At 46.0% G+C, this 15,690-nt stretch overlaps 1 protein-coding gene across 2 annotated transcripts; it reads left to right on the forward strand.

Annotated features, from left to right (window-relative positions):
- The first annotated feature begins 1,985 nt into the window (after window positions 1-1,985).
- On the forward strand, window positions 1,986-15,426 carry LOC112229430 (stathmin-2). Of its 2 annotated transcripts, none has more exons than XM_024395253.2 (5): window positions 1,986-2,340; window positions 12,756-12,851; window positions 13,033-13,208; window positions 13,527-13,718; window positions 13,965-15,426. In XM_024395253.2, exons 1-5 carry the CDS (start codon window positions 2,322-2,324, stop codon window positions 14,022-14,024), a joined length of 543 nt encoding a protein of 180 aa, XP_024251021.1. In that variant the 5' UTR covers window positions 1,986-2,321; the 3' UTR covers window positions 14,025-15,426. The 2 variants fall into 2 exon arrangements, with proteins under 2 accessions (XP_024251021.1, XP_024251020.1); XM_024395252.2 differs by having other exon boundaries at window positions 1,990-2,340; window positions 13,030-13,208; window positions 13,965-15,425.
- The last annotated feature ends 264 nt before the right edge of the window (window positions 15,427-15,690 follow it).

Raw genomic sequence — 15,690 nt, forward strand, 5'->3', positions numbered from 1 at the left:
TAAGCCGCCTCTAACATCATTTTAGAGAATTTGGCAGTACGTCCAACCGGCCTCACAACCACAGACACGTGTAGGGCGTTGTGTGGACGAGCAGTTTGCTGATGTCAACGCGAGCAGAATTCCCCATGGTGGCGGTGTGGTTAAGGTATGGGTAGGCATAAGCTACGAACAACAAACACAATTGCATTTTATCGATGAGATTCTGAGGCCCATTGTCGTGCCATTCATCTGCCGTCATCACCTCATGTTTCAGCATGATAATGCACAGCCCCATGTCGCAAGGACTTGTACACAATCCCTGGAAGCTGAAAATATCCCAGTTCTTCCATGGCCTGCATACTCACCAGGCATGTCACTCGTTGAGCATGTTTGGGATGCTCTGGATCGACATGTGCAACAGCATGTTCTAGTTCCCACCATTATCCAGCAACTTCTCACAGCCATTGAAGAGAAGTGAGACAACATTTCACAGGCCACAATCAACATGCTGATCAACTCTATGCGAATGAGATGTGTTGTGCTGCTTGAGGCAAATGGTGGCCACATCAGATACTGACTGGTTTTGGGATCCACGCCTTTTTTTAAGGTACCTGTGGCCAACAGATGCATATCTGTATTACCAGTCATGTGAAAACCATACATTAGGGCCTAATGAATTCATTTACATTGACTGATTTCCTTAGGGTAGCCTAGTGGTTAGAGCGTTGGACTAGTAACTTAAAGGTTGCAAGTTCATATCCCTGAGCTGACAAGGTACAAATCTGTCATTCTGCCCCTGAACAGGCAGTTAACCCACTGTTCCTAGACTGTCATTGAAAATAAGAATTTGTTCTTAATTGACTTGCCTAGTTAAATAAAGGTCAAATAAAAAACTCAGTAAAATCTTCGAAATTGTTGTATTGCATTTATATTTGTGTTCAATATATTCAACCATCTAACAAGGGAACCTTAGCTCATTGATTCCCTTTTCTGTGAGAAGGGGAAACCTGTGTGCCTGTGAACACTCCTGAAAATTGCCATTTCAAAAGTTTAGTTCACAATCTCACTGGATGATGATGAGGTATGAGACCAGAGTGTGTGAACTGTGAAGTGCATCTACTTCAGTTCCCCTAAATGAGTGTGTGATGCTCATTCAGACAGTCCTAAAGAGGCACATTATGGTTAATCAGTACCTCTTGGGTTGAACCAGTATCTGGGCAAAGGAGAATATGATGAGCCTTTGCCCAGATACTGGTTCACTCTTGGGTGTGATGTGGCTGGGTCTTTCTTGTTATTTTGTTGATTATTAACTTGAGATAGTAGTGCCATAGCCTCTTTAATGGGAATACCAACACTTTTTCATAAAATACTTTTTTAATATTTGGAAAAGTCACACTAATGTCTTATGTGAAATGAATGTGATCCCATGTGATCACACATGAAATAGAGTGTACCCATTCATTATAACGGTTTATTTGTCTAATAACCCACTCTGGTCGATGGCTGAAAATCTAGTAAAGAAGATCTGGGAACTAGTAATGTAACTAACTACTGCCATCTACTGGTTGGAGAAGGAACATTGTAGAGAGAGCATTCATAGTAAGATTTTTGCAGATACCATTTCAGGTTTAAATTTTGGATAGGCTATATTTTCAGCCAGCCTTTTATCATGCAAACGTATGAATAAGACGTGTTACTTTTAAGTAAAAGGCCATTTAGTGCTTTACCATTTAAATAAATAATTGTATACAAATGAAATATGCTATAGACTAGAGAAGGTATTTGTCTGCATTGATACATCAATTTTAAGATTTCACTGCAGTCCTATTTGTTACTTTGTGGTAACAAGCCTTATATATTGTGGTCAAATGATGTTTCATTTACTTTCAACTTTTATTTCCATTAAGTTGAGCCTATTATTAGCCTGCCTGTCTCCCTGATGCCTTTTCAGCACCATGGACAAGAGCCATTAGGAGTGGTTCAGCTCTGCCAAGCCTTTTTCGCGGGCGTCACCCTAAAAACAACAGAGGGGCAACAGCCACCTCGTCTCCTTTAATAGGGGTGACTGAACACTCCAATACAAAGGGACATTAGAGGGAAAAGCGACCGTCTCTTGCTTTGGGGATGCGCGTCAGGGGACCACCGTAGCCAATCTGCTTGAGCACGTAGATGCTCGTAATTCACGACCCCCCTTTGCTGTCTCGCGCAGTGTTCTTGCTGACTCAGTGCCTTACAGCAGTGCTCCCTGTTCTCTCCACGCATCGACCAGAAACTGCGACGCAGGCTCCCTCCAGTAGCCTAGCCCACTTCTTTCACCACCAACGCCGCACAAACTGACAGACATGGCTAAAACAGCAATTGGTAAGCTAACGGTTTACCGTTATTTGTCTGTGTTTTTGGGATGGGTTGATAGCCGTGGTGGTTTTGGTGGTTTTGCTTGACTGTGTGTGAGGATGCTGCCTGTGTGAGATAACAGCGGCGACACCTTGGCACAAAAGACTGCCAAGCATTGAATCAGGGGAGCGGTCAAAGTCTGTCGCATGTCAAACAATATTCTTGTTTTCTACTTGTGAGTGGTGCAATCATCTTGCTTTTGTCTTCCTTGAGCCTGAACTGCATGCATTCGTTTTTGTTTTATTCCTATATCAACAGGGTTGGATGATGATTGTGGGCTACACTTTATGATTAAATAGCCTAGCCCAATAATATTGTATTATATATAGATTCAATCTCCAATGTTACAGTGTGCATAAAGCGAATAAATAGCCTAGATTGAAGAAATACAATGGCACATTAGCGATAGGTTATTCGAACGCGATAGGGAATCCATGGATGGATGTTGGATGCCGCACCTGCCGCTCTAGCCCCCGACACATGCTCATACAGCAACATAATGCAGACAGAGCGACCGCACCCAACATCCCGGTCTCTCTCCCTCACATCATGAGCGCAGAGCAGCTCTTCAAGGTTCTAAATTAATCTAACCCGTTACAAATCCTATTATAGAGACTGGACTAGCGTTTATTAGAATGTTATGCTCAATCCATTTGAATGATGAGAGGAATTGTTGAGAATAAATTCATCTTTGTTCGTGCACTTTATATCCAAGCTAAAGCTGTCAGGTGAAGAATTACGAATTGCAATGAAAATTAATGGATGGAAGTTGAAATGTGGCATCATATTCCAGCAATTTCATGCCTGGTTTTGATATCATTTTTATTGCATGGGCTGGGCCTGATTTGCATATACAGTATGTGCATCTATTATATTGCTGCGTCAGTCACAATAAATGCTTAAAGACATGTTCGAGTTTAAAGTGTAAAAGCTTATCCAATATTCGGTAATGCGTAATGGAGCACATTCGTGCGCATTTAGGGCCCTTTTGAGTGAGGCCCGTCTCTATGGTGACGGTCAAGCGTTTACTTTTATTCTGGATGAATATGTCTGTGATGCGCCGGCAGACAGACAGCAATAAATGGAAGTGTGTCAGGTCCTGAAGTCTGTCTGCATCAGCAGCGGGCTTGTTCATCATGACCCGGCCTGGCCGCGTCGCTGTTATGTTTTTATTTATTATTGAGTTGTAGACCTACACAGGGCGAGTGGGGTGGGCCAAACACCCCGGGGTACATCATCGTCATAGACGTTGTCAGTGGGTGCAAGGGCAGGTAGGTCGGCAGGCAGGATCAGCTGTGGGTTGGTTGTGTACCAAATAAATAACAATGACTGGAATAGAAATGGACATTAATATGGGAATATGTACAGTCTGAGATCAATGCACTTTTTGCAAGGGGGCAAGCAAACAGACAGGCAGGAAGACAGACAGACTTTGAATACAGACAGACAGGAAGACAGACAGGCAGGAAGACAGATTGACAGGAAGACAGATAGGCAGGAAGACAGATTGACATGCAGGCAGACAGGAAGACAGATAGGCAGGAAGACAGACAGACAGACAGGAAGACAGACAGGCAGACAGGAAGACAGACAGACAGACAGGAAGACAGATAGACATGCAGGAAGACAGATAGACATGCAGGTAGACAGGAAGACAGATAGACATGCAGGCAGACAGGAAGACAGATAGACATGCAGGAAGACAGATAGACATGCAGGCAGACAGGAAGACAGATAGACATGCAGGCAGACAGGAAGGCAGACAGACAGGCAGGATATTTGAGAGATGTGGCATACACAGCCTTCTCCCAATTGCATATAGCTGCAGGCCTATTGACCACAAGCCAAAATGCATGTTCTCGGCCCACTTGGCTTCTGATTTGTCTATTGACGTCAAACATGCTTCCATTAACATACAGATCCTCAGATCTGTTAACATAACACATCCATTAACATACAGATACTCAGATCTGTTAACATAACACATCCATTAACATAACAGATCCTCATTAATTTATAATATATATTATAGGGATTTAATACATTTTCTCAGATCCTGATTATTAGGTTGTATGTGTAGGGTACAGCCTACGGTCTGATCTCTCAGGCAAGCCCATTAGTTAGGTGTGGCCACCAGATTTCTCCTCTCCAGTCTTTGTGTTCAGGGGCCAAAGCTTTCTGGGAGAATGGCGCCACCCAGAGTTCGTCATGCACAGCCTCTGCAGTGTCACTGAGTGCATCCCTGAACCAGTTCTGCCAGACTCATTCTTGTGCCTGTTGTTGCCATAGAGCTGTATTCATCACTTCTCAAGACCAATCGATAGTTGGAGAAGAAAATGTATACGACTGAAGCAAAAGATGAAATCCAATATCCCAGCCAGAGAGGAGAGGCTATCGTTAGGAACCTGATGAATGCACCTTGGTTAAACTAGTCATTATACCTTAATATATGTCCAGGTCTATGACATAACACCAAAAGGGAACATTAGTCTTTGGGTGTGGTATGAAACATAGAAACCGTTTGGGATTAGGCGTGTAAGGCCTCTTGTCTGCATTTCAGTGTTCAACAATGCATACTAATGTCTGAAACCTCCCTTGTTGGTAATATTCTCCACCTACCGTCCCACTCAGTAGCCCATTTTCACTCTAACCCCTCATGAATGCTGTAATTACACTACTGATTATATTGTAGAGTAAAGGCTGGGTTGTAAACTAACTGATGAGCTTTATCCACCACACGCACACGCACACGCACACACACACACACACACACACACACACACACACACACACACACACACACACACACACACACACACACACACACACACACACACACACACACACACACACACACTCATGCAAATGCACACACACTCATGCACACACACAAACACACACACACAGACACACGCACACACACACACAAACACACACACACATACACACGCACACACAGTGCACTCAGGCTGCTGTTTGGGCTTATTGGGCTCTGGAAACCTGTAAGGCCCCAGTATTGACGGGAACAACAGGACAGTATTGGGTTGGGTTGGCAGGACGGGAACAACAGGACAGTATTGAGTTGGGGTGGAGGGACAGGGGACAACAGGACAGTATTGAGTTGGGGTGGAGGGAGGGACAGGGGACAACAGGACAGTATTGGGTTGGGGTGGAGGGATAGGTGACAACAGGACAGTATTCGGTTGGGGTGGAGGGATGGGGGACAACAGGACAGTATTGGGTTGGGGTGGAGGGACAGGAGACAACAGGACAGTATTGGGTTTGGGTGGAGGGACAGGGGACAACAGGACAGTATTGGGTTGGGGGGTGGAGGGACAGGGGACAACAGGACAGTATTGGGTTTGGGTGGAGGGACAGGTGACAACAGGACAGTATTGAGTTGGGGTGGAGGGTGATAGGTAACAACAGGACAGTATTGAGTTGGGGTGGAGGGACAGGAGACAACAGGACAGTATTGGGGTGGAGGGACGGGGGACAACAGGACAGTATTGAGTTGGGGTGGAGTGATAGGTAACAACAGGACAGTATTGAGTTGGGGAGGAGGGACAGGGGACAACAGGACAGTTTTGGGTTGGGGTGGAGGGATGGGGAACAACAGCATAGGACCGGAGGGGTTATTGATTATCTGTGGTCTCATGCTAAAGGATTACAGCAGGAAGCACGCTAACTGCCTCTGTTTCCGTGGTGAGGAGGAGATCTCTATGGGAATGGAAGAGGATGCTCAGTGTAAAACTTGCTGAAAAGATGACTAAATGATTTCTCTTCGCACAGTAGAATTGTGTGTTTTTAGTGCACCCTAATAGAATAACATGTTGTTTAGAATTGGGTCAAACCGTTGAACAAATTAATTTAATGTACATATCTTTTCCAGTATAAATCTGTTGACAACAATTCCCTAAATACCAAAACACACAGCTGGCCAGGGCGAGAACAGGCTGACAGCTACCAGCCACAGTCTGACCTGCTCAATAAGCACTTAACCTGCATGATCTGCTCCACTGAACCACCAATTGTTCACATCACTGACATCACTGACAAGCTGAGTTGTCCTGAAGGGAAAATGGCTGCTGCCTGTGGTTCCCAGGCACGCACAGGTCTGTTAGTGTGGTGTGTGTGTGTGTGAATCTACTCACACCACACACATGCATGCACTTGTATGCACACACACACACACACACACACACACACACACACACACACACACACACACACACACACACACACACACACACACACACACACACACACACACACACACAGACACACATACTTAAGCACAGATGTGCACACACACACACACACTCACACGCCTACACACACTTCCACCACCCACCAGTAGAGATGGTCTGGTCCGTTAATTACAACTTAAAATCCCCTCCACCGCTCCACTGAACGCAGCAGCCTCCATTTGCCTTCCCTGAGGACCCTCGATCACCTGTGGGAGTTAGCCAGCCCAAATCAGCCTCCTCCTCTTCACATCCCCCTTTTCCCCTTTCTTTTTCTCCTCTATGGGAGGAGTTAACCCAGTCCCCCCTTTCTCCTCTATGGGAGGGGTTAACCCAGTCCCCCTTTTCTCCTCTATGGGAGGGGTTAACCCAGTCCCCCTTTTCTCCTCTATGGGAGGAGTTAACCCAGTCCCCCTTTTCTCCTCTATGGGAGGAGTTAACCCAGTCCCCCTTTTCTCCTCTATGGGAGGGGTTAACCCAGTCCCCTTTTCTCCTCTATGGGAGGGGTTAACCCAGTCCCCCTTTTCTCCTCTATGGGAGGGGTTAACCCAGTCCCCCTTTTCTCCTCTATGGGAGGAGTTAACCCAGTCCCCCTTTTCTCCTCTATGGGAGGAGTTAACCCAGTCCCCTTTTCTCCTCTATGGGAGGGGTTAACCCAGTCCCCTTTTCTCCTCTATGGGAGGGGTTAACCCAGTCCCCCTTTTCTCCTCTATGGGAGGGGTTAACCCAGTCCCCCTTTTCTCCTCCACATCTTCTGGAAAGGAGTTGTTAAAACGCCTATCATAGAGAGCTAACCCAGTCCTCCTCTCTGCTCTCTCCTCTCATTCTCTTCCCTCTCTTCTAGGAGGGGTTAACAAGCCCATCGGAGAGTCAGAGAGACAACGCTACATGTGAGAGTTCATCTGATGCACCGTGGCGTCTGCTAGGCTGAGAGCTGGCTGTTGTGGCAGACAGAAAGAGACAGGGAGAGGAGAGGGGTAGAGACAGGGAGAGGAGAGGGGTAGTCTGGTGGTGCAGCACCACTGCTGTAGGTGCTAGAATACACTTCATTCGAACAGACAGAAAGACAGGGAGAGGGGTAGAGACAGGGAGAGGAGAGGGGTAGTCTGGTGGTGCAGCACCACTGCTGTAGGTGCTAGAATACACTTCATTCGAACAGACAGAAAGACAGGGAGAGGGGTAGAGACAGGGAGAGGAGAGGGGTAGTCTGGTGGTGCAGCACCACTGCTGTAGGTGCTAGAATACACTTCATTCGAACAGACAGAAAGACAGGGAGATGGTTTTGCCCGGTGTGTAACAGCAGAACGTCCATGGGCACTAGCTACACTTCTCTCCTCCATGGGCACTAGCTACACTTCTCTCCTCCATGGGCACTAGCTACACTTCTCTCCTCCATGGGCACTAGCTACACTTCTCTCCTCCATGGGCACTAGCTACACTTCTCTCCTCCATGGGCACTAGCTACACTTCTCTCCTCCATGGGCACTAGCTACACTTCTCTCCTCCATGGGCACTAGCTACACTTCTCTCCTCCATGTCGAACTGTAAATCTTAGAGCTTTACTTTTCTCAGTGTTGACTCCCAGCCAGGGACATCAGTGTAGCACATTTCAGCCCTGCAGCCCACAGCGTGTGATCATATAAACTGGGTTCTACTTGGCACGTCGAGGTGCCCAGACGGTACACTGTGCCTTCAGACACTGTACTGTACACTATAAACAGCAGCCAGGAGAGGTAGAGGACATAGCCAGACTGTCTGTGGCAGTACAATATGATGGAGTAGATGTCTTCTTTCTGCCGGCTCCCTGATGGGATGCTACAGTAGGTTCACATCCCACTTTGGGTGCCAGTACAGCTCTGTAACATTCTAACCTGGAATCACTATTGATTCACTTAATAGTCATGATGGCACTGTTGGTCCCCTACCTTATGGAGGTACTTCAAAAAGCCGGGGAAGACAACTGCTTTCCAGAGTCTTTCTCTCAAGCAGTGATTACTGTAATCCACAAGAAAGGGAAAAACCGCTAAAGTCCGCCTCCTATAGACCAATCTCTCTCCTTAACGCCGATTGTAAACTGGTCACCAAGATGCTATCTAAGAGACTGGAGTCATGTCTTCCCCTGTTGGTCAACCCAGATCAGACTGGCTTCATAATTAATAGATTGTCCTCCAATAATTTTAGAAGGTTCTTTGATATAATTCACCTTGCTAAAAAAAAAAAAAATACCTAGTGTCGCAGTCTCCCTCGACGCAGAAAAGGCCTTTGATAGGGTTGAATGGCCATACCTCTTTCGCGTCTTGGAAAAGTTTGGTTTAGGTAACGTGTTTGTAAACTTGATAAAATCACTCTACAAATCTCCTAAAGCTAGGATTGCTACCAATGGGATTACTTCCTCCTCTTCCTCTCTCTATAGGGGGAACAGACAAGGTTGCCCAATTAGCCCCCACCTCTTTGCCCTCGCCATCGAACCGTTGGCTGAGGCTATTAGACATACATGGCTTTAAGGTGGGCCCCCATACCCATAAGTTATCCCTCTTTGCGGATGACCTTATCTTATTTCTAACGAACCCAGAACATTCCCTCTCTCACTCAGTTACAGAACCTATTACAGTGTTATAGTTCTTTCTCTGGATATAAGGTCAATTTACCGTTGTCTGTCTTTGACCATCACACCATCAAGCACAAGTTTCCTTTGAGATGGTCGCCTATGGGCTTCACATATTTGGGCATAATGGTGGATGGTAATCTGAACAACCTCTATAAACTCAATCTGGCAAGTTTGTTGCAAAAGTTGGAGGGTGACCTATGTAAATGGATGGACTTACCTCTCACTCTACTGGGTAGAATTAATATAATTAAAATGAATGTCCTGCCCAGATCTCTATATCTGTTTCAATCTCTCCCTATCCCTGTTCCCACAGCATTCTTTTCCTCTCTCGACAAGCTGACCAGACGGTTTATCTGGCACGGCAAAACCCCTAGGGATGGCCTGGATAAACTGACCCTTGATTACGGTCAAGGGGGCTTAAACCTCCCCAATTTTAGAATGTACTATTGGACTGCACAGTCTAGGTTTCTGGCTCAGAGGTTTGACAATGGTCCCTCTCTCTCATGGTTGAACATTGAAAAGCTTGAGGTAAATGATGACACTGGGGCAGAATTGTTTTACAAATGGGACAGAAAATCTATAAGAACCATCACAGACAACCCTTTAATCATACATTCTGTCCTGGCATGGTGCAAACTGTATGAGCTGTTCGGACGAGGGGGATTCCTTTCCCCTAAAACCCCTCTATGGAACAATAGATTGACCCCTATGTTTTTCCAGAATAGTAACTTAAGACCATGTTCTGATAAGGGGATCACTCTTCTGGAACATTGTTATGAGGAGGGAGTTCTTATGTCTTTTGATCAGCTGAAACAGAAATACCACTTGTCTAACAGGGACTTCTTTATCTACCTACAACTACGAAACTTTATTAGGGTGACTCTCAAGGGACAATGGAACCTACCTAAGATGTCACCTATTGAACAACTCTGCCACGCAGACCAACCACTGTTCAAGACCATTTCCCGTGTATACGATGCTCTTATGTCAGGACTAACACTGCCTGGGCTAGATAAACCCCGACTTAGATGGGGAAAAGATCTGGGTATTGATCTTGATGAGGGTCTATGGAGTGACCTATGCAGGGATGATGTTACATCCACATTGAACTCCAGATACAGACTGATCCAGTTTAATTTCCTCCATCAGCTCTATATCACCATCTAGACTGCACAAGTTCAACCCTGATATCTCCTCTCTATGTTTGAGATGTGGCTCAGATGAAGGAACATTCCTCCATTCCACTTGGCAGTGTTGAAAACTACACGGTTTCTGGCAGGGGGTCTGTGATACCATATCCTCAATTCACGGGGTTGCATTCCCTTTAGACCCGGAGGTCTGTCTACTGGGCAACTTTACTAACACCAATCTTAGGAAAAACAGTACTATAAAGCTAACAGATATATTGCTAGCGATTGCCAAGAAATGTATTGCCTTGAAATGGAAATGGGATTCCTCCCTGCCAGTTGCAATGTGGCTATCGGAAGTTAATAGTTGTATCCCTTTGGAGAAAATCACTTACTGCTTGAGGAATAAGTTAAAGACATTTTACAGAATTTGTCAACCTTTTATTGACTATATGGAGAATCTCCTCTCACAGCACATTGGTTGAATCTCTATATAATCCTTATATAATGTTTCACACGTAATGTATAATATGTAGCTTACGGCAGGTGACCATATGATCCAATGTCTCATTATTATTATTTTTTATTTTACTCTTTATTATGACTTATTTATTGTATGTTTGTATATATAATTATTATTATTAATTTTTTTGTTACACTTGTCTGTTACTGTCACTTAGTCCTAATGTTGTCTAATATCTTCTCACTTTTGTTTTGAATGTTCTTAATTGGAAAATGCAAAAATAAAATATTTAAAAAAAAGTAATGATGGCAGAACAATTCAATTTGGATTCCGGAACAGGCTAGTAGCGTTCAGCAACATCAGCCATAATCAGTATGCCTGCTGGTGCTATCCCTACTGTTAAATGGCTGTTGGATGTTACCAGTGTTAGCAACAGACTCTGCTAGCTAAGTGAATAAATAATAATAGGCTAAAATTAAATGCATAGCTGATGATGAATGAATCCTGTGGGGAGGTGGTCGACCACTGTGGAGAATGAATCCTGTGGGGAGGTGGTCGACCACTGTAGAGAATGAATCCTGTGGGGAGGTGGTCGACCACTGTAGAGAATGAATCCTGTGGGGAGGTAGTCGACCACTGTGGAGAATGAATCCTGTGGGGAGGTAGTCGACCACTGTGGAGAATGAATCCTGTGGGGAGGTAGTCGACCACTGTGGGGAATGAATCCTGTGGGGAGGTGGTCGACCACTGTGGGGAATGAATCCTGTGGGGAGGTAGTCGACCACTGTGGAGAATGAATCCTGTGGGGAGGTGGTCGACCACTGTGGGGAATGAATCCTGTGGGGAGGTGGTCGACCACTGTAGAGAATGAATCCTGTGGGGAGGTAGTCAACCACTGTGGAGAATGAATCCTGTGGGGAGGTGGTCGACCACTGTGGAGAATGAATCCTGTGGGGAGGTGGTCGACCACTGTAGAGAATGAATCCTGTGGGGAGGTAGTCGACCACTGTGGAGAATGAATCCTGTGGGGAGGTAGTCGACCACTGTGGAGAATGAATCCTGTGGGGAGGTAGTCGACCACTGTGGAGAATGAATCCTGTGGGGAGGTAGTCGACCACTGTGGAGAATGAATCCTGTGGGGAGGTGGTCGACCAATTTGGAGAATGAATCCTGTGGGGAGGTAGTCAACCACTGTAGAGAATGAATCCTGTGGGGAGGTGGTCGAGGTGGTCGAGGTGGTCGACCGCTGTGGAGAATGAATCCTGTGGGGAGGTGGTCGACCGCTGTGGAGAATGAATCCTGTGGGGAGGTGGTCGACCGCTGTGGAGAATGAATCCTGTGGGGAGCAGGTCGACCGCTGTGGAGAATGAATCCTGTGGGGAGGTGGTCGACCGCTGTGGAGAATGAATCCTGTGGGGAGCAGGTCGACCGCTGTGGAGAATGAATCCTGTGGGGAGGTGGTCGACCGCTGTGGAGAATGAATCCTGTGGGGAGCAGGTCGACCGCTGTGGAGAATGAATCCTGTGGGGAGGTGGTCGACCACTGTGGAGAATGAATCCTGTGGGGAGGTGGTCGACCGCTGTGGAGAATGAATCCTGTGGGGAGGTGGTCGACCGCTGTGGAGAATGAATCCTGTGGGGAGCAGGTCGACCGCTGTGGCGATCAGAACATAGGAGGAGACACACACACACACACACACATCCCACTTCCCTTCACAGTCTACACAAACAAAGCCCAATGAAATGGGGCTTAGAAACCTCAAGCTCATTCTTCTCACCAGACTAGACCGCCTTTGATGATCATGCGTTCTTTTATTTTTAACGATTTGCTGAATATTTATTTTCCTAAACATCTAAAGATGGCGATGCAATGTGATATGATAATTTATGAGGAGGAGAAAATAGGATAATCTGCGTGCGTGCGTGTGTTCTCCACAGCGTACAAAGAGAAGATGAAGGAGATGTCTGTCCTGTCTCTCCTCTGCTCCTGCCTGTACCCAGAGACACGCAAGAACCTGGTAGGAGAGTTCCAAGGTAAACAGAAATATCACCTGACTTTAAAAAAATATATAATAATTCAACTTACAGCAAAGCCAACCAAGAGGCAATTAAAAACAAAAGTGAAAGTTTGATTTGCGGTAATATTATCACTACAAAGGCAGGATTTAGAGTTTCCCTCTGTGGTTTTCCTCTGTCCATCCTCTTCTTCTAGTAGCAGGCATGGAGGTGAAGCCCATCAACAAGCGCGCCTCTGGCCAGGCCTTCGAGGTGATCCTGAAGCCCCCCTCTCCGGTGTCAGACGCAGCCCACTGTGTCACCTCGCCCCCTAAGAAGGATGTCTCTCTGGAGGACATCCAGAAGAAGCTGGAGGCCGCTGAGGACCGGAGGAGAGTGAGTCCGTTAGCATAAGCGGACAACTTAATTCCGTCACTGTATCACACTGAATCATGCTAGCATATGACACTTTGTCCTATCCTTCTTAGCCTATACGTTGGCTTGGCTTAGACTTTGACTGTTATACTTACTTACTTACTAAGCAACGATCATATTCATCAGGCAAAGGAATGACACTAAAACAAATTATTACCCTTGTATCTTGTATTGTTCCCACCTTGTATCTTGGATTATCCTGCATTCTACTCTATTCTGTTCTATTCTACTTTTTTTCCCGATTATATTCTACTCTATTCTATTCTATCACCGCTTCAGTCCCAGGAGGCCCAGGTTCTCAGGGCCCTGGCAGAAAAGCGGGAGCACGAGAGAGACGTGGTGATGAAGGCCATGGAGGAGAACAGCAACTTCAGCAAGATGGCAGAGGAGAAGCTGACCATGAAGATGGAGCAGATCAAGGAGAACCGCCAGGCCTACCTGGCCTCCATCATGGAGCGCCTGCAGGAGAAGGTGAGAATAGAGTTTGGTGGGAAAGATGGTAGGTGGAGACAGCAAGACCAGGGGAGTGGACAAGAGGTTGATATTTTTCGGTAGGTGCTTCGAGCATCATTCACGGATGAAAAACTGGCCATTGTAGTTGAATATGTCAGCTGAAAGGGAAGTGTAAATTGACAGACTTGAACCAGAGAGTCTCAGGGCCGGGTCAGTATTGAGAGGTGTCCAACATGGCAGCATCTCTCTCTGTGTTGTCCTCAGGAGAGGCATGCCCAGGTGGTGCGCAGGAACAAAGAGCTGAGGGAAGAGCTGACAGCGTGAGCAGGCGAGGGGCGCCACAAACCATCGTACCCCCCTACAGCCACCCTCCTGTACCCTGTACTCCTCCGCCCCCTCCCAAGGGACTCCCCTGACAACCCCACTTCTACAGCACCCCCAGCGTCAGAAGACCTCCCCAGAGTGAGGAGGAGGACCCACCGGCACCCCACACCAACAGCATTAGCAAATGGGGGGATTGCAAAAAAAATGACCAAAATGTCACCCACTCCTCCCTCATAAATCAGGCTTTTGCTCGATTTCAAATGCTGAAAAAAGAAAAGATGAAAAGCCAACCAAGTTATAGTGGGTATTGTTTTTTGTAAATACTTATTTTTTTGTTATATACAGTAGGATAGTACAGCAGAAGTATTGCAGTGTGCCATTTTAGCATTTTCTCTATCTATGGATGTACTTTTATTTTTATTTTTTTCTCAAACAAAAATCGTTTGCAGTTTCTCTCGTACTATAAGGCTTCTGTGTTGTTGTGAGTTCGCCAGCTAGCCGACGTGCGTTTGCGCTGGTTATTTTCTGACCATGTCTGTTTCTGTGTCAGTCAGTTAGTGTGGGGATGATGATAATACAGGCTGCTCATTGACTTCCAGGAGAGAGACTAGCTAGACATTAGGAGAATACTATAGCTTTTATGAGCCGATTCTCTCCTGTCTGTCTGTCTGATCTCCCACTCTCTTGCATAGAGTAGTTCATTCACACACATGCACATACACAGACTGAGGAATTTGGCAAACGTGACATGTCGTTTAAGAGGAGCTTGCTAAATTCTGTCAGTTGGGCATCGCAGAAGTCACATGACATCCTTGGTTCATACCGTGATGTCACAGAGGGGTGTTATGGTCCTTTCTCGTTCCCAAGACCCCCTGCGTCATCTGTCAATCACTCTCTCAGCATGTACTGTATGTACCATCTTAGACGTGTAGATAATGTAATCGTGCCTAGAATGCTACAAGCTCATATAGCGGTTAACGCTTAAGCAATGGTAGATCACTAAGTAACATCCATGTCCCTAAATAGGCTAATGAGCCCTCTCAGCTCTTTCATGTTGTGCCACAGAGGAACCGAGCCAAATGCTACTACGGAGGTTTCACTCTCTATGGAGAATCATAGTTTGACTCTCTCACTATTGAGAATGAGTCATTATACCGTCGTCTCTTAACTGTGTACGGCAAACTATGGCACAGGAGAACAAGTAGGCAACATTAAGACATAAGAAAACAACCAACACACAGACATATAATAACATCTAGAAGATCCTGACATGACAATGGAAGACAAAGTGTGCATGTTTCAGTAGGGGTGGGTGGATGTGTGTGAGAGAGTGTGTATGTTTCAGTAAGGTTGGGTGGATGTGTGTGAGAGAGTGTGTATGTTTCAGTAAGGGTGGGTGGATGTGTGTGAGAGAGTGTATATGTTTCAGTAAGGGTGTGTGAGAGAGTGTGTATGTTTCAGTAAGGGTGGGTGGATGTGTGTGAGAGAGTGTATATGTTTCAGTAAGGGTGTGTGAGAGAGTGTGTATGTTTCAGTAGGGGTGGGTGGATGTGTGTGAGAGAGTGTGTATGTTTCAGTAAGGGTGGGTGGATGTGTGTGAGAGAGTGTGTATGTTTCAGTAAGGGTGTGTGAGAGAGTGTGTATGTTTCAGTAAGGGTGTGTGAGA

Source organism: Oncorhynchus tshawytscha, linkage group LG31 (genome assembly GCF_018296145.1).
Source record: "Oncorhynchus tshawytscha isolate Ot180627B linkage group LG31, Otsh_v2.0, whole genome shotgun sequence".
Lineage (NCBI taxonomy): Eukaryota > Metazoa > Chordata > Actinopteri > Salmoniformes > Salmonidae > Oncorhynchus > Oncorhynchus tshawytscha.

What these genes read in the sequence shown, in the direction of transcription:
- LOC112229430 (XM_024395252.2), top strand. An exon ending in CCTGGTAGGAGAGTTCCAAG is followed by an intron (nt 12,852 to 13,029) that starts GTAAACAGAAAT and finishes CTCTTCTTCTAG; the next exon opens with TAGCAGGCATGGAGGTGAAG. An exon ending in CCGCTGAGGACCGGAGGAGA is followed by an intron (nt 13,209 to 13,526) that starts GTGAGTCCGTTA and finishes TCACCGCTTCAG; the next exon opens with TCCCAGGAGGCCCAGGTTCT.